General features: G+C 43.5%; 1 protein-coding gene across 3 annotated transcripts in view; it reads right to left on the bottom strand.

Annotated features, from left to right (window-relative positions):
• zswim8 (zinc finger, SWIM-type containing 8) overlaps positions 1-26,713 on the bottom strand; it is a 158,163-nt gene that overhangs the window by 13,024 nt on the left and 118,426 nt on the right. For all 3 annotated transcript variants that reach the window (XM_068020508.1, XM_068020509.1, XM_068020507.1), the window contains 8 exons: positions 26,509-26,633; positions 22,921-23,158; positions 11,748-11,900; positions 8,189-8,411; positions 6,672-6,961; positions 4,862-5,085; positions 3,322-3,819; positions 1,117-1,294 (listed from right to left, as the gene is read on the bottom strand). In XM_068020508.1, the coding sequence (XP_067876609.1) occupies positions 1,117-1,294; positions 3,322-3,819; positions 4,862-5,085; positions 6,672-6,961; positions 8,189-8,411; positions 11,748-11,900; positions 22,921-23,158; positions 26,509-26,633 (1,929 nt within the window). The remainder of the gene's footprint in view (positions 1-1,116; positions 1,295-3,321; positions 3,820-4,861; positions 5,086-6,671; positions 6,962-8,188; positions 8,412-11,747; positions 11,901-22,920; positions 23,159-26,508; positions 26,634-26,713) is intronic.

Here is a 26,713-nt window from a genome sequence, read left to right as displayed (position 1 = left end):
TGCTTCACTGGAGTGTTATCAAACAAAATCTGATGCTGAATCACTTAAGGAGATATTAGGACAGGTGACCAAAAACAAGGTGTTTATAAGAATTTTACTCAATTATTATTTTTCAGCGTTAGACCAGTGAATTGGATCACACGCCATGATTTGCAATACCCAATGTTAGCTGCTTAAATATGAGGTATTGTGCTCCACTGACAGCAAGCTTAACCAGCAAGTCACTGAGCCATACAGTTTGCTCCCTGGTCTGTGTTCAACAGCTGATTTCAGCCAGACTCCCAATTCCTAGCATCGTTCAACAGTTCCTGCTGGATGTGGATTTTAGGTAAGGACAGGATAACCTGTGACCTGCTCTGTCATCAAGGATCGCGTCTGACTAATGGCCAGTTGGGTAAGATGACCAGGGACAGCGCCTTCAGGGGCATGAGGGTTGGGTGAAAACAGCCAAGAGTAAAAGAAACCCATGAACTACCTTATTCTAGGGCTAATACAAAAGCAAAATACTGCAGATGCTGGAAATCTGAAATAAAAACAGAAAATGTTGAAAATACTCGCAGCTTAGTCATTCCCTGTAGAGAGAGAAGCAGAGTCAAGGTTTCAGCTAGAGTTTACATTCAATCAATACTATTTTTCAACTGAACATGTCTGATCATACAGCTAAAATGGAGTGATGGCATGTTAAATAATATCGCCTTTTATACGATTAAAATTTATCAGATGCAAAACTTTATAATCTTACAAATATTTCTCCTCACTGCCTCTTCCCTCTTCACTGTATCTTGGTCTTGTGGTTCTAGATTGTGTATTTCATTTGTGTATATTGGACACCGAATGCGGCTCTGTTGTTAACTGTTCCATGTTCAGTCATCAGAGGGAGCACTTGTCACAGGACGAGGTACACTAGTGAGAGCTTTGTTAACGCACTCCCCACACCTACTACTTTACTGTTTGTACTGCCGATGAACACTCACTCGCTTAAGCCCAGCGCAAATGGAGCTGGGGGTGCTAGGGAGTTTTGAACTGCATTCACCGCCACAGCGGTACATATTTTAAAGCACTGTTACACATTTATTACAGATCTACCTTCGTTAACAATTGAAAGATCTCACGCACCTGCTACGGTTGATGCCAAAGGCAAGCTCGGGTCAGACTGGAAGGGGTGCACTGCCATTTGTGTCATAGGGGGCACAGGAACCCCGGCAAAGGTCACCGGTGGAGCAGCCATGGCTGGATGGGTTGTGGTCGCAACTGTATAAGGATACTGTGCTCCAATGAATGCCGGGTGCATACCCTAAACAGATTACAGACCAGTAAATAATTGAACATCCTACTTCTATCGCCTACGATTTTATTACTAGCAAGGTTTCAGTTTGACTTGTAAGCTGCCATGGCTCCAATTGTGTTACCGTCCGACAACTCGATATGCACGATCTTTCTCATTTACTTTTTCTATCAATCAAGATAGATCCAGGAGAAGGGAGTCACACAGCTCTTCCTAGTTCATTGAAACAGTTGGACGCTCTCTGTCCCTGCCAAGCATCCAATTCCTTCTTAAATGATTCCAGGGCATTTTTCCTCCACTAATCTATCCAGGACTCCATTTAGTCAAAGTTTGCTTAAGCAACTTCCTGACAACAATCCAAATATTATATATCCAAATCCCATTAAACTGTGTAATAATCAGATGACACAAGAAGCATCCGGTTAACAGAACTTTATTTTTGATCCACAAAGATGATACTGGTTGAGGGAGCAACACTAGCCAGAACACAACCGCTTCTTCCAACAGTCCACCCAAACAGCCAGAAAAGGCTTTCATTTCATTTCTCCCTCTGCTGCACTGGCGTGTCTGCCTAGATCCTGTCCAGGAATAGGGTTTGACCTCAAAAGCTTTGCACACACAGGAGAGATTTACCAACTGAGCCAAACTATCTTTACCACCCCAATCTGAAGCAATTTATACACCAAGGTGCAGAGTTTCTGCCTTGGGCGCATTTGGAAAAAGGGAGGGAGATTGTGCCCATCATGAAAAGTGTTTTTTCTCACATTTCTGCCCGTCCACATGTCACGAAATGCAAAGCCTGCCACGAAGCAGCACAATCGGGCTGTGTTTTAAAAGGTAACAAAAAATTGATTTAAGGAATATTCTTTGATATATTTAAGAGTGGTAAGTAGGGTAGTTAGATTAATACAGGTGAGAATGGGTTTATCATATTTTTTTTAAAAATCAACATTTTGAATATCCACCATTTGCGAATAATCCAATTTTAAATGACTTTTACAAAAAAACATACAGAACAATTTGTTGATTATGTTAGGGTACAATCGGCCGTTTCTTAGTGATTTAAAAAAAAATTACATTCAAGAGCTTTTAAAATGTTCCCATTCGTGTCCTTGTGGCCACATGAACCAGCTTAATTTTTGGAACTTCCTCGAAGTCTTGCAAACGAGTGCAATTAGTGTAAACCTGCCTAATTTCATTCCGAGGGCTTGGGCAGTTTTGCGGCAGGGCTAGCATTGAGAGCAAACGATCGCGGAAACTCAAGTTGAATTGATCACAATCTACACGTAAAATTGCACCACCTTTTGCATGGGTTCTGCTGGGAAAACCAGCAGAAACTCCAGGCCTAAATGTTTCCTCTACTAAACTCCAGCTGCCCCAGCAACCTCAACACTCAGAAGACTTAGATGGTCTGGACAGTAGAGGCTGACTTCACACATGGACAGGAGAACAATGTTTTAAAAAAAGCTGCCTCTGCCTCAAAAATAAACATATGCAAAATGTTGTAGTGCGAAGGCTAACTATAGTGATCGAACTTTAGCATTAGCAATGTACAGAAACAGGTTCCACTTCTGCAACAAAGACACTTACACGGGACACAGGGGTATTAAAAAGTTGGGGAAGAGTGGGAGGTGACAGACAGCACAAAAAGAGTTTGGGGAGGATTGCAGATAAGGCAAACTGAGATGAGCAGGGGCTAATTAGGGAGAGAATTATTTAGAGAGCGTAGAGGCAGATTGGCTCAGCCTTGATGGTGATAGGACATGTGCAGTAGACCAGAGGATATGGAGGTATTTCACACAGACACAGGCTACATTTAGCTGCATGTCTATTCACAACTTTCAATGAGTGTGAAAGATAAAAGGAGGTGTACTTCCTCTATGGACGATTCTACACAGCACACAATTTCAAACACATGTATTCATGTTGCAATCTGATTGGGGATTTCAATGTTAATGTTCCAAGTTTTATTCACGCATTTACACAAACCTCCCCCTCCCCAGCTGATTAAAATGACCGGTACTGTATTGAAGTACCTGAGGATATGCAGTTCCAGCAACAGGAAAAATTGCAGGTCGAGGGACATGCTGTATCGGATGTCCAAGATAGGCAGCATTGCAGACAGATGGTATATGAGTTTGGATTGTAGTGTAGGGATGAGTCATGGCCGGGCTGGTTGGGAAGACCTGAGCGTGGGGATGTGCGATTGCTGTCCCAGCTATGGTGTGCTGTTGGTACATGGTGGATCCGACGGTGATGACCGGCACCACAGCAGTTGCCGTCACCGTAGCCGCCACAGTCACTGTAGCCGAGCCCTCGGTTAATGGCGAGTGTTCCGTCACTGCCCTGCCCACCTCATGAGATCCGCGGCCGCTGATTGCTGACAGTTCCCGTTGCTGCTGCGAACCGCCCGCTGTTTGCTCGTAAAGCCAGTACCACTGATGAGCAACCTCAAAGAGCACCTCGGGGTAAACCCCACCTCCTTTGGCAGCTTCCTCCACTGCCATGCAAGCCTTCTCCAACATGGTGTTATCCTAGAGCGACAACAACATAAAACAGAATTTACAACACTGAAACAGGCCATTCGGCCCAAACAGGACTGGCACATTGGAATGAAGAATTCATGAAAATTCATCCACATAAGTGAATAATGCATCAACACCCTCAACCTAGCAGCAGAATGGATACACAACTAACACTCATGCTTACATCACCATAATGCTACAAGGGCTGGTTAGGGAAGTTTAACTGTTGATGAGGGATCACTAACCATCTGTCAGAAGTATCTTGGAAGCAATGTACAGGTCTCTCGATAACACAATGGATGTGTTAAACATTCAACAAGGACAATGTTTGAAAATCTAGTAAGACTGAGGGGTTACCATTGTTTTCCTTTGAAAGAAGAGCACTTAGAAATGCGAAGAAGCTGGAAATTGAGTGAGCAAGTGAAAGAGAGGAGGGCCATGAGGAAACGAGGAGGAGGAGGAGCAGGCACGGAAATTCAGAGAGAAGAGGAGAAGGGAGCACGAAAGGGAGTAAAACTCTTTCTCACAATGGATATATTTCCCTCTGTCTCTCAGAAATGACTCAAACATGCAATGAATTGCTTTAATGCATAAGAACAGCATCAAGCTCCCACAAACAATTATGAGGTGACACTTAAGCTGTTTTTAGTGATACCATTTGAGGGAGGAATGTTAAACAGGATACCAGAAGAATTCTCTGTTCTTCTGCAAACTGTCTTGGTATCTTTAACACCCGCATGAACCGGCAGATGGGGCCTTGGTTAAACTCTACATTCAAAAGGATGGCACCTTTCACAATATGGCAACCCCTCAGGACTGCCCTCAAATGGCAGCCTGGAGTACATGGCACATCTCCAGGTACAAGACTTAAACGGGCAACTTTCCAACACAGAAGAAATGAGTTACCAAATGAATCAAGTTAACACACAACATTCATCACTACAAACATTGAACTTGGTATACTTGTTTAACATATTACAACGATTAATTATATCTTATATTTAATAGGAATAAAATCAACATTCATGCCAATATTGTGAACTATACATACTTGCTCCTTGCATTGAACTAATGCTCTTTGGATCTCATTTGGATTCAGAGCATGGGCATGGGGTAGACAACTTAAAGCCAACTCTGCTGCAGCTCGGACCATGTTGGGATCGCGGGCACGTGACGCACGATCTGCTAAAGATGCCACTTCCGGAGGTGTTAGGTGACCATCCCAACATTCAACCAAAATATTCAGTGCAGCACTACCAATTTCCATCGCCTGGCCTATTGCATTTAAAGAGATTTAGAAGCAATTATTGGCACCACAGAAAACTAAGGTGGTCTTTTTTTTTTAATAAAACAAAAAGAGAAATCTCCAATAGCTCAATGCCTTCACCATGTGTTTTTAATTGAGAAGGTGTTAGTCAATGCAGTAGCATGGTAGAATATGGGTTTGTGCCTCAATTACTCTGCACATCGATGACCAACAGCAGTAGTGCATTCATTGGGAAGTTGGGAAGTTTGCTGAGACTGACACTAAGTTACTTTTTACATCTCCTAGCAAAGGAGCAGATCTGAAAGCAGATCACAAAACAAATGCACTGAAAGAAGGACCAGCGAAAATTAAAAAAAAGCAAATACTCCAGCATTAAGCCCCAGAATGATCGTGTGTTGTGTTTGAGGAAAAAGAAACGTGGGCCATCTCCATTACATCTTTTAGTACACATCATAAATTTTACAACTCCCTTGGAGAGGTCCCCATCACTCTGGCACATTGCCATTTCCAAGGCTGGTGGTCAGAAGGATAGTGAGGTGCCATTGAGTACGTGCTCCAGCAGCTGCTTCTCTTCCACTGAAAGCTGGAGGGGTGCTGGGAGTTGATTGGGGTTGAATGACAAAACATCACCTTTAATTTTCAGCTTTGGAAATGCCAAGACCGTGACTATCAAACAGGTCAGTGGAAACACATATCTTGTATAAATACATATATTTGGCACAGCATGATACAGTACAATGATCACTGCCTATAATGCTCACAAAGGTTCAAACAACTTATATTTATATATAGCATCTTTAGCATAATAAAATTTCCCAAAGTGCTGCACAGAGCGTTATAAAACAAAGTATGACACCGAGTCACAAAAGGAGATATTGGGTCAGATGACCAAAAGCTTGGTCAAAGAGGTAGGCTTTACGGAGCGCCTTAAAAGGAGGAAAGTGAGGTGGAGAGGTGTATTCCAGAGCTTGGGGCCTAGGCAACTGAAGGCACAGCAACCAATGGTGGAGCGATTAAAAACAGGATGCACAAGAGGCCAAAATTAGAGGAGCACAGATATCTTAAGGGTTGTGGGGCTGGAGGAGGTTACAGAGGAAGGGAGGGGAGAGGCCATGGAGGGATTTGAAAACAAGGATGAGAATTTTAAAATCAAGACACTGCTTGACCGGGAGCCAATGTAGGTCAGCGAGCACAGGGGTGATGGGGAACGGGACTTGGTGTGAGTTATGACACAGGCAGCAGAGTTTTGGATGACCTCAAGTGTAGAGAGAGTAGAATGTGGGAGACCAGCCAGGAGTACATTGTAGTAGTCAAGTCTAGAGGTAGCGAGGGCATGAATGAGGGTTTCAGATGAGCCGAGACAGGGGTCGGGCGATGTTATGGAGGTGGAAATAGGCTGTCTTAGTGACGGCACAAATATGTGGTTGGAAGCTCATCTCGACTCAAAAATTCAACATGGTGGACAGATATAGAATGAGACCATCCTCAACGCTCAAGAGGAACCTGTCACTGTGTTTCTGGTTGAACTTGGAGAGCTGAATATTACACAAAGGATGTTAATTTGAAGTCACTAAGGTATATTTCTTTCTCAAACCTGTAATCCAGGAGACATGGGAAGAGTAGGTTCTTGAAAGCCAGTTTGGTGACACAAAATTGTGCAAGCCCAGTGCATACAGCCCAATTTCAAAGGCGCAGAGATGAAGGTTGCGGTGGGGCCCCTGGTGGCCTCCGCTGGCTGATGGGTGGGTGAAAATTGACGTACTACTGTTTCCTCCTGCTTTAATAAGAACAGTCTTTGCAAGCTCAAAGTAAAAATGGGCGGCTGCTTCGGATGGCTGGTTGGGTACATGGGGAGCATGACATTCTGGACGTCTGCCTTTGTACCTGGAAGGGAATCAAACCAAAAACAATCACATCTAGAATGAAAGATCAGCTTACATTGAATTCGACTAATGTTCAATTGTTGTACTGGGGATGTAGTGTTACAATATGGTTAAATGCAGGAATTTGAAGATTATATCCTGGAAGAGGGACAAGGAGTAGTATATTTATAGGAAACAACAATAATCCATTCAGCCCCTCAAGCCTGTTCCACCATTCAATTCAATCATGGCTAATCTGTATCTCAACTCCACCCACCCACCTTGGTTCTGTAACCATTAATACCTTTGCTTCATAAAAATCTATCAATTACGTACTTGAGTTTGATGCACATCGGATTAGGAAGAGGCGATTTATCTCACAATTAGGAGGGAGGGCATCATGCATGGACAGTGGGAAGAGAGTTGGCTTGATGAGAAAAACATGCCTCTCATTCCAAGCTTTTTTTACGCTTACAGGATAGAAACGAATGAGGAAGGCCATTTGGCCCATCTTAGCTCATTCATCCAAGAATACCCTACAGCCTCCCCTAACCACACCCACCCCACCCTATCACAGCATCCAAGTGTTTCCGAAATCATTAAAGGCTGTTTGCCCCATGTTCTTACCAGAGAGTCCATTCCTTATGTTGATCATTCTTTCAGTGAAGAGCTTCATTTCTGACACTAATGCGTTGATAAACACCCAGGCCTAATGTCTACTTTCACAGGTGATTGAAAGATTGCTGTGGATCTACTTTGTTTAATCTTATAAACTACTCGAAGATTACCTTTCAACGGCTTCTTTCAACGCTAAGCAACCCAGCTTTCGCCTCTTAGTGTGTTCTGCCTGCGAGAGCTAAAACTGCCCCTTTTATTCTACCTCAACAACAACTTGCATTTATGTAGCGCCTTTAATGTAGTAAAGCACCCCAAAGTGCTTCACAGGAGATTAAGATGGACACTGCGGCACATAATGAAATTTTAGGGACAGGTGACCACAAGGTTGGCCAAACAGAAAGAGATGAGTGCAAGAGAAAGAAAGCAGTAGAAAGATATCCTAGGGTTTGATGAAAAAAGGGTGCAAGGAGGTTCGTGTGCAGCACAAAAACTAGCATCGACCAGTTAGGCTGAATGGCCTGTTTCTGCTATGTAAATACTATGTATTTCTATGATTTCAGCTCTTGCAATTATTCAAAGACGTAAGTAAAGAGGTTTCCAGAAATTATGAACAGTTGAACTTGGATGTTACCTCCCAACGTCGGTGCTTTTGGTTCGAGCGCCTCCACTGGCCCTTCGACTGCCGCTGGAGGAGGAGGATCCTAGGGAGTCACTAGATGAGCTGCTGATACTGTCACTGTCCTGTCCTCTGCCCCAGGATGCAGCTGTCCAACCTCCACGGATGGGCCGGCGACTCAGCGTGGGAGAGCTGTCTGAGGTGGTTTCAGGAGCGCTGCTGTCAATGCTGGCCATACCTTTCAGAGTAGATATGTTAACAGAAAAAAAGAAATGCCATTTCCATTCCTCCAACCCCCTCTCCCACTGGGACAGCATCTGCCCTGTGCTTGGGTGATTCAACCAAGATTGCAAACTCAAAAGCGTGGGCAGCACTTAGCTAGATTTGTGCCTGCCCATGACCAGACGCCATGTACTGGCTCCGGTTCAACACCACTAGCCCTAGAAGACTTACATTAGGTACAATCCAATGCCAAAGGCACTTGGGTGCCATGTACACCTTTTGGACATTGTATAATCTATGTGGTTATGTTTAATAAATCACACTATCGTCACATAACCCATGAACTGCCCCAACTCAAACGGAAGCAAGCAACCACAGTATTAAATACAAATTCTGCACTAAAATAACACCAGAGTAAAGGGATGGAAAGGGATATTGTGTGTCCTGTCACTCTAGTTGCTGCCTATGAAACCAATATAATCACAGCAGCCAAGGCAAAAACGTTTTGAGCAAATTGGGCTACAGCTAAAGGCACCTAGCAAGTCATATATAATGCAATGTAGTTTGCATCATCGCTGTCATCTGTAACTCAACAGTGCTAATCCAATCCAATCCAAATTAGACGACAATTTGTATTAAAAGGAGACACTGCAAATGGGTGTACTCGTATTCACAATTAAACCCGATTCATAAGATGAACTGTTTATTGGTCCAGAGAGTTAAAGGACTTTGTTTTCCCAAGATGGTCACGGAATTTGCGTGAGGCTGTATGTCACCATCTTGCAATGCAAACTATTTCAATGACGGTAATGCTGCGGCAAATTCATGCCAATGAGCATTTCTTTGGTGTTGCTTGAATTTTAATTGAAGGGCAAAAGTTCCAAACAGGCAGCAAATAAGCCAGTGTTATGAAAGAGGAACGAAGGAAAAAGCTGCAACATAGACCGGAAAGAGAACAACAAAAAATTAATTGATGGAAAAACACATTTATTCAAATAGCTGCCAAAGCTATAAAGCTATTTGCTCCAGGGGAACAGAACTGACATGAAAGCAGTTATGCCAAATGGACTGGTCAAGCTTTTTTCTCAGTCAGCTGAGTACTGGAACTCTGAGGGAATTTGATTCAGTATGAAGATCTATAGAGACATTACGGCATCAAGTATTTTCAGTTTAATTCTGCTTTTGACTCAGTTCACTGAAGCATATCACTAATCAACCCTTCTACAGGTCTTTAGATTCCTTAATTACCATCCATTAATAAATTCCACCGTCAAACCACCACACGAGCAATAGCAAGACTTATCCCAAAGGAAGTCGAAAACATCCTTTGATGTGTCACTGCATGTTAATTTAAAATGCAGCATCTCAAAGTGGTACAAGCAGCAGAGATTTCATATTACAGTGCAGAATCCTGCTGATCGCACAGTACTCAGCGTAAGTCAGGCGAAGCTCATTCTAGGTGCTGGTCTGTAGTTGGCGGTATTGTGCTGTCCTTGGACCGTCTTAATCCAGTCACGTGGGCACAGGTGCTTTTGTCTTAAGGGAGCAGGAATAAGAGCAAATGCAACATTCTCTCGTCTTCAACTCACTCACTCCCGAAGACAAACAGCCTGACAGCATCCTAAAACCAGACTTCTGTGGGTCTGGTTAGATGACTCCAATTCTCTGCCTGTACAGCGAGTTACATCACCATCGTGATGTGAGCATACAGATGCACAGGACCGGCTCTGCATTGGCTCCTGGGCCTGCTTTTTTTATACTGTGTTCCTAACAAATATTTCAAAAAAAATTAAAAATGGGAAAACTGATCTGTGCAGGTGAGCAGACTTCAGCAGCAGCTGTCCAAAATTCTCACATATAATTTAACCATTTGAACAGAATGAACTCTCGGCTATAGGGACCTCACCAGGTCATTAGTCTCATAGACAGAGATGAAAAAATTCACAGACACACTTCATAAAAAAAAAAATGCCTCCCAACAAGACTTGATTCGGAGTAGCCCAGAAATAAGGGGAAAGCATCACACAGCGTTTTCACGCTGTTATCTCAGGATTCCAAGTTAAGAAATTGTCTATGCGCTGAAAACATCAGTACATTGAGATTAAAGCTGGAGTCACACGAGAAAAACTAAAAGGGTATTTTACATTGAAGAAGTGTTGTCAACAGCAAACTCATGTATTACTGCTATCAACAGCAATTGTCAACATAAAGCAAGAGTTTCCAACGGCAGTGATAAAAGCTAAGGGCCTCTTACTTGTCCAACCACAAAAAACCAAATCACCGCCCAAGTTTTAAATTACAGCTTTGGCAGACAGTAAATAGGAAAGACTAGCATTCAGTTGGAGACCTCAATGTGAATACGGGAGCTAAACAGTGACTTACAATGGCACAAAATAAACTTCACCATACTAGTCTTACACTGGCATAACATCGCTAATGGAAACCACAGGAGGTGGAAGAGTGACAGACCCCAATCTAAATGGGGTTACAAATTTACAGAAAAATAATTGCAAATGCTTGAGCATGTTAATAAGATGTGGCTCTCGAAAATCTCTTCAAAGAGAAGTGAAATCCCAAAACAACAAAGGCATTCTCATGATTAGCATGCAAGACAATAACCTTTGAAGTCACATGCACAGACTCTTCAATAATTTATCTAATGCATAACTGAACCATATGAAAGGGGATAGTCCCAGGTTCAAATCCAGGCTGCACTCAGAGAACATGCTACAATTAGCAACTGGGTCGATGGGACAGGTGAGGGGCAATGTGAAGGAGGATCAGCCTCGGTCCTAAACATAACCCAATAACCCTTTGCTCAAACTGAATGTGAAATGAGGACCAGGGTTGGCCTTGCTTTTGTTGGCTAGTCATTGACTAAGCTGCTGACATTTACATTCAAAACTTATAAATGACTCACAATCCCTTGGTGCTGAAATTCAACTGCCACTCCCCAAATGACATGGGTAGAAAACTAAACCAGAACGATTAGTTTTACAATCACCATCGAGAACATAAGGTCCTTACAATCAATTACATGCTGTTGATTCCTGAAAACCTCTCTTTGCTTCATCTATTACGAAACTGAAGAGCATAAGTCAGTCGACAATTTGCACACTTCTCAATCTAATTTACTTGCATAGCATCTGAGATTGCACGTTCGAAGTGTCATAAAATTAGGAGTACAATGCGAGCTCCAGGGGAGTTAAAATTATGGAATGGTCAGTTTGCCGGAGAATTGTTTTTTTTTTTATAAACTGCCTGATAGTGCCAGATCCAACTCTTGAGAACATCCCAAAATAAAGGAGGATTGGTCAGATGTGAAAGAGCTACAATAGCACATTATGCATACCCGTGTGCTTTTTCTTCTGTCTGACTGGCGATCCCCAGCACCGGCCATTGTATCCACCTCTGCTGCTGAGCGTCAATCGGCTGGGGATTTTCCCCTCCTGTTTGAAGGTACCAGACTCGCTTGGAGGCTCGCTGGGGGCACGCTGAGCATTCTCTGTGTGCGAAATCAAAAGCACAGCCAGTGAACAGACGTGACTCTTGAAGTTACACCTACCAGGGGAGGTGGGGAAGAGAACACACATTCAACCAAGGAGGACAGAGTAAGCACCAACAATATAATAAAAGCAAAATACTGCGGATGCTGGAAATCTGAAACAAAAACAAGAAATGCTGGAATCACTCAGCAGGTCTGGCAGCATCTGTGGAAAGAGAAGCAGAGTTAACGTTTCGGGTCAGCGACCCTTCTTCGGAACTGACAAATATTAGAAAAGTCACAGATTATAAACAAGTGAGGTGGGGGTGGGGCAAGAGATAACAAAGGAGAAGGTGCAGATTGGACCAGGCCACATAGCTGACCAAAAGGTCACGGAGAACAGGCAAACAATATGTTAATGGTGTGTTGAAAGACAAAGCATTAGTACAGATTAGGTGTGAATACACTGCACCAACAATTGTTTAACAGGGATACTGTTACAAAATTTATCCCTTATGTTCAATATTAACCTTTTTATTAAACTGCTTTAACGAATATTAATTTGATTACTTGCATTATTAAAATTGCACCTTAAGTAAACACAAAGAGATTTGCTGCTCCCCTGCCAGTAACAAAATTTCACATTTTCTGTAGAAATTTCAGCCCAGAGTTGCTGTGAAATGGAAATACTTAGTGCATGCAAAACTGATGATAGTATTACAGTATGCGATCCTGTTACACGTCAAAGGATATTGCGGAAAATAAAAGCTCATGGTCTAGGGGTAACATTTTGGCATGGGTAGAAGATTGGCTAGCTAACAGGAAAGAGAGAGTAGGCATAAATGGGTAATTTTCTGATTGGCAAGATGTAACGAGTGGTGTGCCACAGGGATCTGTGCTGGGGCCTCAACTTTTTACAATTTATATAAATGACTTAGATGAAGGGACCAAAGGTATGGTTGCTAAATTTGCTGAAGACACAAAGACAGGGAGGAAAGCAGGTTGTGAAGAGGACATAAGGAGGCTATTAAGGGAATATAGATAGGTTAAGTGAGTGGTCAAAAATCTGGCAAATGGAGTATAATGTGGGAAAATGCAAAATTGTCCACTTTGGCAGGAATAATAAAAAAGAAGCATATTATCTAAATCTAAAGAGCTCTGAGATGCAGAGGGATCTGGGTGTCCTTGTGTGTGAATCGCAAAAGGTTTGTATGCGGGTACGGTATGTAATTAAGAAAGCTAATAGAATGTTATCGTTTATTGTGAGGGGAATTGAATACAAAAGTAGGGAGGTTATGCTTCAGTTATACAGGGCATTGGTGAGACCACATCTGAAGTACTGTGTACAGTATTGGTCTCCTTATTTAAGGAAGGATGTAAATGCGTTAGAAGCAGTTCAGAGAAGGTTTACTAGACTAATACCTAAGATGGGCAGGTTGTTTTATGAGGAAAGGTTGGACAGGCTAGGCTTGTATCTGCTGGAGTTTAGAAGAGAAAGAGGAGACTTGGATTGAAACATATAAAATTCTGAGGGGTCCTGACAGGGTGGGTGTGGAAAAGATGTTTTCTCTTAGAATCATAGAAAGTTTAAGGCCCAGAAAGAGGCCACTTGGCCCATCGTGTCTGTGCCGGCCAAAAAACAATCCACCGATTCTAACCCCACCTTCCGTAGCCATTCAGATTACGGCACTTGAGGTGCATATCCAGACTTCTTTTGAATGAGTTGAGGGTTTCTGCCTCAACTACCCTTTCAGGCAGTGAGTTCCAGACCCCCACCACCCTCTGGGTGAAAATGTTTTTCCTCATCTCCCCTCTAACTTTTCTACCAATCACTTTAAATCTATACCCCCTAGTCACTGACCTCTCTGTTAAGTTGAATAGACCCTTCAACTTCTCTCTGTCCAGGCCCCTCAAAATTTTATACATTTCAATCAGATCTCCCCTCAGCCTTCTCTGTCCCAAGGAGAACAACCCCAGCCGTTCCAATCTTTCCTCATAGCTGTACTTTTCCAGTCCTGGCAACATCCTCGTAAATCTCCTCTGTACCCTCTCTAGTGCAATTACATCCTTTCTGTAATGAGGTGACCAGAACTGCACACAGTATTCAAGTTGTGGCCTAACCAATGAGTTATACAGTTCCAGCATAACCTACCTGCTCTTGTATTCTATACCACAGCTAATAAAGGAAAGGATTCCATATACCTTCTTAACCGCCTTATCGACCTGTCCTGCTACCTTCAGGGATCTGTGGACATTCACTCCAAGGTCTCTCACTTCCTCTACACATCTCAGTATTTTCCCATTAATCGTGTATTCTTGTGGGAGAATCTAGAACTAGGGGTCATTGTTTAAAAATAAGGGGTCGCCCATTTAAGACAGAGATGAGGAGAAGCTTTTTCTCTCAGAGGGTTGAGTCTTTGGAATTCTCTTCCCCAAAAGGCAGTGGAAGCAGAGTCTTTGAATATTTTTAAGGCAGAAGTAGATAGATTCTTGATAAGCAAGGGGGTGAAAGGTTACCGGGGGTAGGCAGGAATGTGGTGTCGAGGTTACAGTCAGATCAACCTTGATCTTGTTGAATGGTGGAGCAGGCTCGAGGGGCCGAGTGGCCTATTCCTGCTCCAAATTCGTACGCGTGTATGCTCTTCTGCTCACATGTACTCCAGTTTATATCTGAAAGACACCTATTGAATACCCTTCACAGTTGAGTTTTCTTTTTAAACATAGGATAGTGGAACATTCAGCAACACTTTGAATGTGTTCACAACACAAGAAAATTCTGTCACTCTTTTTCTGATCGATTTAAGCATCTCTGGAACCAAATCCACCTTACAACTAACCACTTATTTCACTCTTTCATCACCTCATACACCTATAAACACACACATGCAAAATATAAAGAGAGTTACATTCAACAAGTTATATTTATGTAGCCCCTTTAACATAATAAAGCATCCCAAGGCACTCCCATAGGAGTATTAAAAAGCAAAATTAGACATCGAGCCACACAAGGCAATTTGAGGCAGATCGTCAAAAGCTTGGTCAGAAAGGTAGGTTTGAAGGAGTGCCTTAAAGGAAGAATGAGTGGTAGAGAGGCAGGAGATTTAGGGAGGGAATTCCAGAGCTTAGGGCCCAGGCAACCACAGGAACGGCCACCAATGGTGGAGCAATTAAAATCGGGGATGCTCAAGAGGCCGGAATTAGAGGAGTGCAGATTTCGCAGAGGGCTGTGTGATTGGAGGAGATTAGAGAGATAGGGAGGGGGCGAGGCCATGGAGGGATCTGAAAACAAGGATGAAAATTTTAAACTCCAGATGTTGCTTGACTGGGGGGTCAATGTAGGGCTGCAAGCACAGGGGTGGGAGTGAAGTAAACAGCCTGATTATGGTATCCATGATTGCCTTTGCGTACGAATACCATGAAAAATGGAGCATCTAAGAATACCATTGGACTGAAATAAGCTTCAAAAATGAAACAGCCTAGAAGCAGCGCAGAGTATCAACATCAACAAGTTCACTGCACCAATTTTAGCGTCATATTGCATCCTGATGAAATAGATTATACAGAAAATATTTGCTCACGTTTACACATGAGTAAGATCAAAGGCACTTGCATTTACACCTTGGGAAATGAATCTGGGATTAAGGCCAACTCCATCTCAATCAATCTGCTCCACTTCCTTTTCCTCTACCACTGACGCAATAGATATCCACAGAGAAAACAACACAGCGTGATCTGAATGCTAATTTAACTCCACACAGATTCACCTAGTCCTCAAGTTGAAGAAAAGACTGCCGTCCATAAATGAGGGTGAAAGTAGTAATCATTGGACAGGTATAGTCCTCATTCTTTGCCAAAGCACACAGGATGGGCCTTAGCTGCTGGCATGGCAACTTCTGAGAATTGGCTCACTTGACAAAATCCATTACTATCGTCATGATAAATACATCCCCATGTGCAAACCCAGGTGGTAAGCATTGGCAGGATGCTCAATCTTTCGCTAATGGAGGGGTGGGGGAAAGGCAAACCACAATCCCACCCTTGCCCAAAATGCATACATTCACTTCCCAGCAGAGGCCATTACGTAGCATCTCGGAGCACAAGCTTCTCCCCCGGCCGCAACACACCCACACCTTGCCCAACCCAAGGAAAGTATAGTCAGCAGCAACAGTCCCTACACAGAGGTGCAATCTGAATAAAAAGGACCTCAAACCAGTGAAGGAGATGTTAGGAGTGGCCAAACCCTTAGGCAAAGGTGAGTGTTGAGGAGGCTCTTAAAGGAGGAAAGGAAGGAGAGAAAGATAAAAAGACTTGCATTTATATAGCACCTTTCACAACTACAGGATATCCCAACACATTTTATAGCCAGTGAAGTACTTTTGAAGTGTAATCACTGTTGTAATGTGGGAAATGGGGCAGCCAATTTGCACACAGCAAACTCCCACAAAGAGCAATGTGTTAATGACCAGACAGTCTGTTTATTGAGGGATATATATTGGCCCCAGGACACTGGGGAGAACTCCCCTGCTCTCCTTCAAAATAGTGCCCATGTGATTTATTACATCCATTTGAAAGGGCAGAGGGGCCTCGATTTAACGCCTCAGCTGAAAGGCAGCAACTCCGACAATGCAGCACTCCCTCAGTACCGCACTGGAGTGTCAGCCTTGATTGTTGTGCCCAAGTTCTGCAGTGGGATTTGAACGTTCTGACTCAGAGACAAGCCTGAGCAATGGCTGACACTGAGGAGGAGGGAGAGTTTCAGGAGGGAATTCCAGAGGTTTGTGCAGCTACCAAAAGGAAGGAGAGATGCAAAGGGGCTAGAATCAGAGCAATGAATAATGCTGGGGAAGTGTAGGCTGGAGGTAGTTACATATGTAGATGTGCGAGAGGCCACGAAGGGATTTAAACATAATGATGTCAATTTTGAAGTTGATGTGAAAGAGGATTGGGAGTGAATGTTGGTCAGAAAGGAGAGTTGGTGGTGGGTGAGCAGGACTTGCCTCAAGTTAGGACACGGGCAGCAGAGTTTTGGATCAGCTGATTTTTACAGAGACTGAACTACAGGCACTTGCCTGAAAGCAACAGGAATCTAGAGGAGACAAAGGCACGAATGAGGGTTACAGCAGTAAAAGGGCAGAGGCAAGAGTGGAAGCGACAATGCAGTCTTTGTGAGGTAGAGGACATGAAGCTGGAAGCTATGCTTGAGTCAAATAAGGCACGGAGATCACAAACAGATAGTGGTGGGGAAGGGAATGGAATCAGTGGCAAGAGTACAGAGTTTATGGTAGGGATCGAAGAAAGGGACTTCTGCGAGTTAGGCCACAGCTGGAATACGGTGTACAGTTCTGAGCACCACACTATAGGAAGGATGTGATTGCACTGGAGAGGGTGCAGAGGAGATTCACCAGGATGTTGCCTGGGCTGGAGCATTTCAGCTATGAAGAGAGACTGACTGGATAGGCTAGGGTTGTTTTCCTTAGAGCAGAGAAGGCTGTGGGGGGACCTGATTGAGGTATACTAAATTATGAGGGGCATTGATAGGATAGATAGGAAGAAACTTTTTCCCTTAGCGGAAGTGTCAATAACCAGGGGGGCATAGATTTAAGTTAAGGGGCAGGAGGTTTAGAGGGGATTTGAGGAAAAATCTTTTCACCCAGAGGGTGGTTGGAATTTGGAACGCACTGCCTGAAGAGGTGGTAGAGGCAGGAACTCTCACAACATTTAAGAAGTATTAGATGAGCACTTGAAACCCCATAGCATACAAGACTACGGGCCAAGTACTGGAAAATGGGATTAGAATAGATGGGTGCTTGATGGCCGGCACAGACACAATAGGCTGAAGGGCCTGTTTCTGTGTTGTAGAACTCTATGACTCTAACTCAAGAAAAGTGCAGATCATGGAAGAGTGGATGTGTTAAGAGAGGTAGTGGTGAGGTAAAAATGATCATCAATGTACATGTTGAAGCTAATGCCATGATAACGCCAAGAGGTAGCATACAGATAAGAGGGGGGGGCGTCAAGAGTAGATCCCTAGGGGATTCTGGAGGCAACAGTGGAGGGGCAGGAAGGGAAGATTTCATCACCGCTTAGCAAGGATGAAGCCAGAAAATTTGGGAAAACAATAAGATTCATCTACAGCTTTTAGAACCAACACCTCTGACAGTCAAGTGCTAAAGCAAATCCGAATGCAAATATATCCTACAAATCAGGCTTAAAAAGTAATCAGCCTCCATTCATATCTTAAAAGGTTTACATACTTTGGACGCATGGCAGATAACTGACTGCATCATCGCACAACTGAAATCTATTTAATGCCCATCGACTTAAATATTGCATATTAATAAAAGACAAGTTCCCATCTGCAAGAAAAATTTGTTTGTATATTTAGGACATCAGGTTATACACATGGAATGGATGCAGGAGGTCAGGGAATTCTATTCCCCATAGTTAATTGTATGCAATTCTGAAGCATACGTGCATTATAAAGGCTTCACAAATTCAGTTATCAATCAATACTGAGCAAACTGCTTCAGTGGATGCCGACTCCACTATTAAAGACAAAATGTTAGCTTCCCCTTAAGTGAAGTTTTGAATCAATCTTACACAAAGAGAAAGGACATGAATAGCACAGGTGTGAATTTAACGCGCTATCAAAGAGACTTACATCAAAGGAGAACTTGAAGCAAAATTTAAATAATTAAAGACCAATTTGATTTACATTCAGGATACAGCATATGCAAAGATCCACAGAAAAGAGGAGTTTCTGCACAGACTAAAGATCATCACCAAGCCTACCTTTTTTGGTCAAGAAAAATTTACTTATTAGTTAGGATTTAGGAAATTTCTCTCAGCTCGTTTCACACGTGGTCTCTTTTGGCTAAATGCCAATAACAGCGGAGTGGAAGAAGCTCGAGACACGATGGGCCAAATGGCCTCTTTCTGTGCTTTTTCATTCTGCGATGACGTCAACACATCATTTCGAAGACTGCAATTCTTGAAAAAGTGTTGATAAAACTCCTTTCCTCCTGGCCAGATCCCCTAATAATACAACCTACAATCATTTTATTTTTTGCAAAAATCAGGCAAAACACACAAATAGCGTTAACCCGAATTCTCTATCTCCACTGAGATCACCTGTTTAAAATGTGCCGCTTCATATTAGGTGCCTGTGTATCCAATTTGCTGTTGTGATACATAACAGAAGGGTCCCAAGCCAAGTTCAGACTGCTGGATCATTTCATCAGGCCCCCCAATTATTCAAAGGAGCTGGCCCCAAACAGCAATCTCCAGAGGGCAGACAGGACATTTCATCAGGACCAGACGACCCCTTGTGATTTACCGGGGCTGGTTTTTTCAGAGCTTCCAAAGGACCAGGCACGAAACGGAAAATCCAAGCACTCCCCCCACCCCCACCCCCATGAACACTGCCTGCACAAATGGCTGAATACAGAGTTTGCAGTGTGACAGCATCTTGCAAAATCTAAAGCTGTTACTGCAACAGAATGCACAACACGCTCTGCCCTGTTTGTATGAGAGATGAATCATCCGCACCCTAAGGGAAAGCAGTTACGCGCAGTCAAGCCACCTTTTTCTCTTTGCATTAAAGGGAAAATAAATACAATTTCTCGACTATTTTGCTTAAAATACAATTACAGAGTAATGCATTTATAATGACATTGTTTTCTACTGCAGCGTTTAATAGTGGGAGCTTCTTCAATCAAGTGATGTGTGAATGACTAATCACACTACAACTCCCTTACAAATAAAGACGGGGCTTATAAGGTCAGTGTTGGCACTGAACAGAAGCTGGCACCCAGCAGTTTATTAGGACTGGATGTGCAATGCACAATACGATAAAGTCCCATGGAGTCTGTGGTATAGTCTATGATGCATCAGGCTCGTTAAAGCCCTAGAAATTACTTTAATGGCTCCATAATGCGTTCAGTGCCTGAACAGGGAAGCAGTCACTCAGTGTCCATTGCTTCTTAAAGCCGTACCGTCTCTCCCTACCCGCCCCATCATCAAGTGGTCACCATGGAGATTGCAATTGCTCAGAGTGTACACAGCGTCTCTGAGCTTTCGCAAAGGACATCCATCTAATTATGGATTCTGAAGAAGGAAGTGAGGCGTTACCATGCAAGACGAGCACTCTTAAAACCTCCAGGCTAGGTGTATAACAACAACTTGTATTTATGGAGCACTGTTAACAATAGGGAAACTTCCCAAGATGCTTCACAGGAGCAAGATCAAACAACATTTGATTGAGCCACATTAGGAGATATTAGGACAGGTGGTCAAAGAGGTAGGCTTTAAGGAGAATCTTAAAGGAGGAGAAAGAGGTAGAGAGGCTTTTGGAGGGAATTACAGTCTGGCAGCTGAATACTCCACTGATGGTGTTTGAGTCATGAAAATCGGGAATGTGTAAGAGGCCAGAATTGGAGCAGCACAGAGATCTTGGAGAGTCCGAGGGCTGGAGGTTACAGAGATAGGGGGGGGCAAGGCTATGGAGGGAATTTAAAAATCAAAGCATCGCCTGTGCAATCATCTTCCAGTCCCCTGTTGTTAGGCATTCCCTCATCAAAGCAAGATACCAGTGTAAGACCACAAACAGGCAGCAATGAGATTGCTGAAGCTCAACTTCAGGATTGTTTCAAACTAATTCCCCAATTCGATGAATCCAAACAAAATAAACTGAAGACTGTAAAGCTCCAATCAAAGCAGCTGGAATGGTAGCTAGGCCCGAGATTAGGACAGCAGGAACAGGAAGCTCTGCAGAGGGCTCTGGAGTGCTCACGCTCAATGGTGGCCTGACACTCGGTGAGGCTGTCATGAAGATGAGAGTTGTGGGCTCCTTAGTAGAGTCTCCCAAAGCATGCAAGTTGTTTGGCACACATTCAAATGACTGCACAAGCTGCTGACGCTGAACTTTCAAAGTGCATCTTTAGTCAGGCACTGTGACTTCTTGTTCCCTAGGGTCAGAAGCTCAAGGACTCAAGATAGCCCTCCAACCTGAAGGCTGCACCACCTCAAATCCCACAAGCCTTCGTCATTTGAGCTTTGTGCTTCAGCAAGTAATCTTTCCTACAAGTCCCCAATTGACACATGCACTGGATGCTGTAGGGGTGGATGGTGCTGTGAAGTACTAGGTTGGGTTCTAACCTCTCCTCCTCTTGGGCATCTAGAGGAGTGGGAGAATAACAATATTTTAAGAGTGCTGGCAGGAAGGCACCCTATGAAGGAGCATCAAAATGCAAAGAAAAGCAACTATTCCAATACTCTCCTATTGCACGCCCTCCATAAACTTCAGTGCACCCAAAACTCTGACAACCATATCCTATTCTGCAAGACACTCCACTCACCCATCACTCCTGATCTCACTGTCCTTCACTGGCTTCCACTCCCCCACCACCTCATATGTAAAATTTGCATCCTGCGAGTTTGGATTCCCTATTTCAACACGTTCTTGGCCTAACTCTTTACCATTCACTGCATCAGCCCTGCGAGCCCCCACCTCCAGATCTCTACTCTCCGCTGACTCTGATCACACCAGCCTCCACTCGCCCGTCCCTGCACTACGGCAATCGTGCCTTCAGCTGCCTAGGCCCCATGTTTTGGACTTCCTGCCTTCAGCTAAGCAAGCAAGGTTGAAGAATGAAACTAAAGGATGGTACAGCCTTCCAAACTCAACACTGAGTTCAACAATTTCAGATCATAGCCACTGCTCCTATTTTTCCAGCCGCAGCTGCTGGTAACGATTCTGCTGTTGCCATTTACACCTCCTCTAAACCCATTTCGTGTTTATTTACTTGTTCCATTACTGTTAAATTCCAGAAAGCTTGTTATGGAAGGATAATGCTGGAGCCTACATTTACTCAGTTTTACATTTATTGTGCAGAATAAAAGGATTAGAAACATGTAGGCACAGTGGCGCAGTGGTTAGCACCGCAGCCTCACAGCTCCAGTGACCCGGGTTCAGTTCTGGGTACTGCCTGTGCGGAGTTTGCAAGTTCTCCCTGTGTCTGCGTGGGTTTCTGCCGGGTGCTCCGGTTTCCTCCCACAGCCAAAGATTTGCAGGTTGATAGGTAAATTGGCCATTGTAAATTGCCCCTAGTGTAGGTAGGTGGTAGGGGAATTGTGGGAAGGTGGGGATGTGAGAGGGAATATGGGATTAAATGTAGGATTAGTATAAATGGGTGGTTGGTGGTCGGCACAGACTCAGTGGGCTGAAGGGCCTGTTTCAGTGCTGTATTTCTCTATTTCTCACTCACAACCCTCCACCAGTCTCAGCAAATGTTGGTTATAAGTGCTCAACTAAGACCCCAATTAACACCCTTCACCTGCATATAATCAATACACAATAAACAGATTAACAATTACCATCCCCTCTGGCTTTGCACTATCACCCCTTTTGTCATTTAATCTCTGCTGCCTTCCACCCGATCACAGACCTTCCCTTTTGTTCGTTCCTCCCTCCTCCCCCTTTCCCTGCCTCTGTACTTGCTGAAAACCTGCCACGTCTCTTAATTTTTCCAGTTCTGATGAAACCTGAAACATTAATTGTTTCTCTCTCGCCTGCCCCAAGCATTTCTGGCATTATACTTCAAACGTCACTGCTCAGACCATGGTTTGCCTTCCGTCACTTCTTAACCACTGCTCCTTTAAGGGTGACCAGCAGCTCTTTAAGAGCCCCTGGCACCATATATTTACAGTTCCTGACACCAGGCGTTGGAAAGGCAACACACAGTACATGCCAGGAACTGCTGTGAAAATCAAGTAACGTGCTGGCCTTGTTTTACAGCACAGCTTCCACTCTCTGTGTCTCAGGGGTGTACAGTGCCCAAAGGGCAACGGTCCCGTGCCTCTGCGCTGGATCCATCTACGGGCCCCAAGAATCAAGAATTATGATCTTTCAACTTTGTTTTTTTCCAATACATCATAAAATTGAATGGGAAGAAATTACTTTAAAAAAAAATCATAACCATAACTTTCTAATTGAATTATTTGTGAAAAATCAAAAATGAGAAAAGACTGGACGAATTCATACCCTGTGTGGATCCTTCCGGAAAGTTCTCCGCTGGAGTGTTCTGCACAGGCGCCGTCACACTAGCTTGCTGAGGTGCTGATGATGTGCTCGCCATCTGATGGACACTGGAGGCAGTCTGGGATGCATGCTTTGATGGAGATTTCTGACTGGCGGCCAGTGGCTTACTAGATGAGTAGAACGAGCTCAACGTTTGAGGTTTGTGTGTTTGACTCTCTCTGTCCAACAACTTGTCCAGAATCTAGAACGAGAAAATTTCAATTGTGAAAAGAAATGCTTTGTAGAAGTCAAGTTCTGGTTTGGTTTACAAATTAGTTTCTCTGGACCCCGAGGAGGTTTACGAATGAAGTATTCAGGGAGTTCACGAGGTCAGCATTTCTGCATTTGTTGACCTACTCACATTATTTCTCTTGCTGTAAACTAATAAGAATGTTCTGATAGTAAAACTTCCTTTCAGTGGTTAACATGGTCATTCAGAAGTTACAACACAAGAGTCTCAGTGTTTGCAGGGGTTTCCTGGGAGTGTGTCGGGCTTTGCAGGGGTCCCTGGGAGTGGGTCAGTATCGACAGTGGGTCCCTTAGGAGTGTGTCAATGTTCGCAAGGGATGTCCACAGCCGAAAACCTTTATTCTACGAATCCAAACTACTGATAAAATTGCTTGTCAGGACAAACGTACTTAGGGTGCAGTGTTCAGGATTTTCTGCTATGTGTTGGAAGCATGCAAAGTCCCATCAGTGATACAGGGTCTACCTCTTTACTTAATGATCAGATTTGGGTGGCACTTAAATAATAACCTTAATTGCATTTGCTTAGCTCAGTTGAGTCAGAAAGGTGTAGGATTAATCACCCTTCCCAAGGGTTTGGACATGTTATCTAAGCTGATACTCCATTGAGATAGTGAAGCTGTGTTGTATTGTCAGAGGTGACATGGTTTGGATGAGGCATTAAATTGAGGTTCCATCCGAGTATTCAGGTGGATGTTAAAGATCCAAGGAGACTATTTGAAGACAGAGTTCTCCCAGTGGTAATGTCAGTTCAGTCTCATTACCTAAGTTTCCTATTAAGTTTGTGGGTTTTTTCTGTTACAGTGCCCCTTTCAGAGGGGGCACTTAGTTCCTATTTATTAACAACCTCCCGACTGGTCCAAAAGAGGCAAAAATAGACACAGACTAAAACTGTGCTTGCTAGGTTAGGAGGTGACTGCTTGTAATGTGCAAATCGGTAAATAAATGCTTATAAAAGTGTGTAAAGATTGGGTCCAGTTCTATCCTTCACCAACTGGCTTTCTGGACTATAACATTCCCCGCTGCAATGCATAGATGTCAGTGGGTTGTAAACCCACAGTCAACTTGACACATTATCCGAGGTCGGGGCTACGAGAGAAGCTTTTCTCCCTTCTGAAAATCAGATCTTCCCGATTGCCATAGAAAATCCAGTAAGCATTCAGGGTTGCCCTGAGCTTTGAAACTACCAGGAACTGGTGATACAAACACTACACTAATCCCAATACAAAAACAGCTTCAGTTTCCAGTAATATTCGCACCAGTTTTTGCACTATTTAGATAATGGCTGTAAAATAAGAGTAGGCAAAAAGAAAAATAAATAATTGCATTTCCCACATTGTAACTTCTGATTTCACGACAAAACATTTGATAACTTCACATTTTGCTGCACTCAGTATTACCTTTACATGTGGTAGTCTCAGTCTTAAAGGACAGCAGAAGATGCAGCAAAGAAAACTCTGGCATTGTTTATTGTTCTAGCTGTAATCCCAAAGGACCACTGGCACCTCTCTCCATTAGAGACAGTTGGCAACATATAGCTTGAAGGGAACCACTCTGCAAGCATGGGGCAAGGCAAGGAGGCAGGTCCCCATGAGCTACCACAGCCGGTACGGGGATTGAACCCACGCTGTTGGCGTCTTTCCACATCACACTCTAGCCGTCTAGCCAACTGAGCTAACCAAACCCCAAAGTCTGCAGTCTTCAAAGTTTACTAGAGTTTTTAAGTTTTAAATCTGGCAGTAATTCTGCCACACAAGCGGGTGGAAATTCAAGACTCCACAGAAAGCTCTCTATTACCTCTGCCAGCAAGTCAGTTGCCAATATGATTTACATCCCACTTAGAAGGACTTCCAGCAAGTTTCGCCCCAATGTGAATCATTTCGAACAGTCATTTAGTTGGTGGATAAAAAGAAAAATCACACTACAGTGCCCAAGACCACAAATGTCAAATACAGAAATTCACTCCTGCCCAAGTCCATTTTGAGGAATTTCCTCCCATTCAAAGCAAGCTGAACGGTTATCAAGCCGAAGGGAGTCCATGTGCGGGAGTTTATTCCCCTCAGCTACAGGCTCATTGTTTGGCTGCTGTTTTGCTTCCAAGCTTGGGAGGCAGTTTTACAATCCATGATGCCAGACTAGGCAAAACTGAAGCCTACCTAGTGGTACTTAAAGCATTAGGTTACTGTCAGGCAAATGCAAAATAGCATTACTGCAGAAGGCAGCTGCAGACAGCAAGACTACACACAACACTTTTACAATTGTGATCATACAGCATAGAAGGAAGCCATTCAGCCCATCGTGCCTGGGCTAGCTCTTTGAAAGAGCTATCCAATTATAGTCCGACCCCTGCTCTTGCCCCAATACCCTGCAAATGTTTCCTTTTAAGTATTTATCCAATTCCCCTTTTGAAAGTTACTATTGAATCTGCTTCCGCTGCCCTTTCAGGCAGCGCATTCCAGATCACAACAGCGCATTGAATTAAACAAAAATTCTCATCTTTCCTCACCCACCGCCCTAGGCTTTAGTTTTTTGACAGTTATCTTAAACCTGTGACCAAAGATTATTTACATTTTTAAATAACTTTTATTCATTTATCAAAAATAAATTAAAGTCTAAGTGAAAGGCTATAGTCTGCACATTTTAAAAAAAAATGTTCAAATTCTTTGAAAAGTGGACTTGTCCATTTGGCACAGGGCTCGCCAACCTTTTCTTTAGTGAAAGCTCCTTCTACTGCGGAGGAGAAATATCACATGCCACCCACTACCCACTCGCTCTCTACCCTCCGCTCGCTCTTCCCGTTGGGACATCAGTGTGCGGTGGCACCAGGATGCCCATGTGTGGATTAATGCCAGCAGGATGATGTGGGCAATCAGACTACGTTGTCAGGAGCTTCATGCGAGCTACTCAAAGGCCAACACGAGCTACTGATAGTTCGCGATCGACACGCTGGCAACCCCTGATCTGGCACATGCCAAGGGTTTCAATTTCAGCTTCACCAGCTGTAGTTTACAACAGCCAATGACACAGCTCATGGAAACTACATATGACTATTAGCAAATGGGACAGGGGTTTGACTCAGCTGCTATAATGTGGCTGAGATCAAGATCAACAGGAAAGCATTTCATTGACAAAGGACCTTGCTTGATTTTTTAAAAAAAACATTGTGTAAGGACACACTTGGCAATTTATGAAATTATTTCCTTCGCACCAGCTGACCTAAACATGCGGCAGACATTTCTAGAATTACCGACAGCCACTTGCAATATATAAAACCTGTGACGTTACAGATCTAACCGTCATGCGTACTTTTTTAAGCTTAGCTTGATCGTCTTTGTATGTGATCATGAGGGCAAGTGCGAGGTCTCCTTTCTCTCTCCTGGTGCCTTCACATAACAAGGGGTGCTCTGCTTCACTTACTGTGGTTTTCATGCCTAAGGAAAGATGCAGAAGTGAAGAAACCTTGTGAGTTTTACCTGCATCAAAGTTGGCGTTTGAAAGCTGCATGTGAGCA

The sequence above is a fragment of the Heterodontus francisci genome, chromosome 42, assembly GCF_036365525.1.
Source record: "Heterodontus francisci isolate sHetFra1 chromosome 42, sHetFra1.hap1, whole genome shotgun sequence".
Classification (NCBI taxonomy): Eukaryota; Metazoa; Chordata; class Chondrichthyes; order Heterodontiformes; family Heterodontidae; genus Heterodontus; species Heterodontus francisci.
The sequence above is the reverse complement of the archived record's forward strand: the minus strand, read 5'-3'. Positions and strand labels throughout refer to the sequence as shown.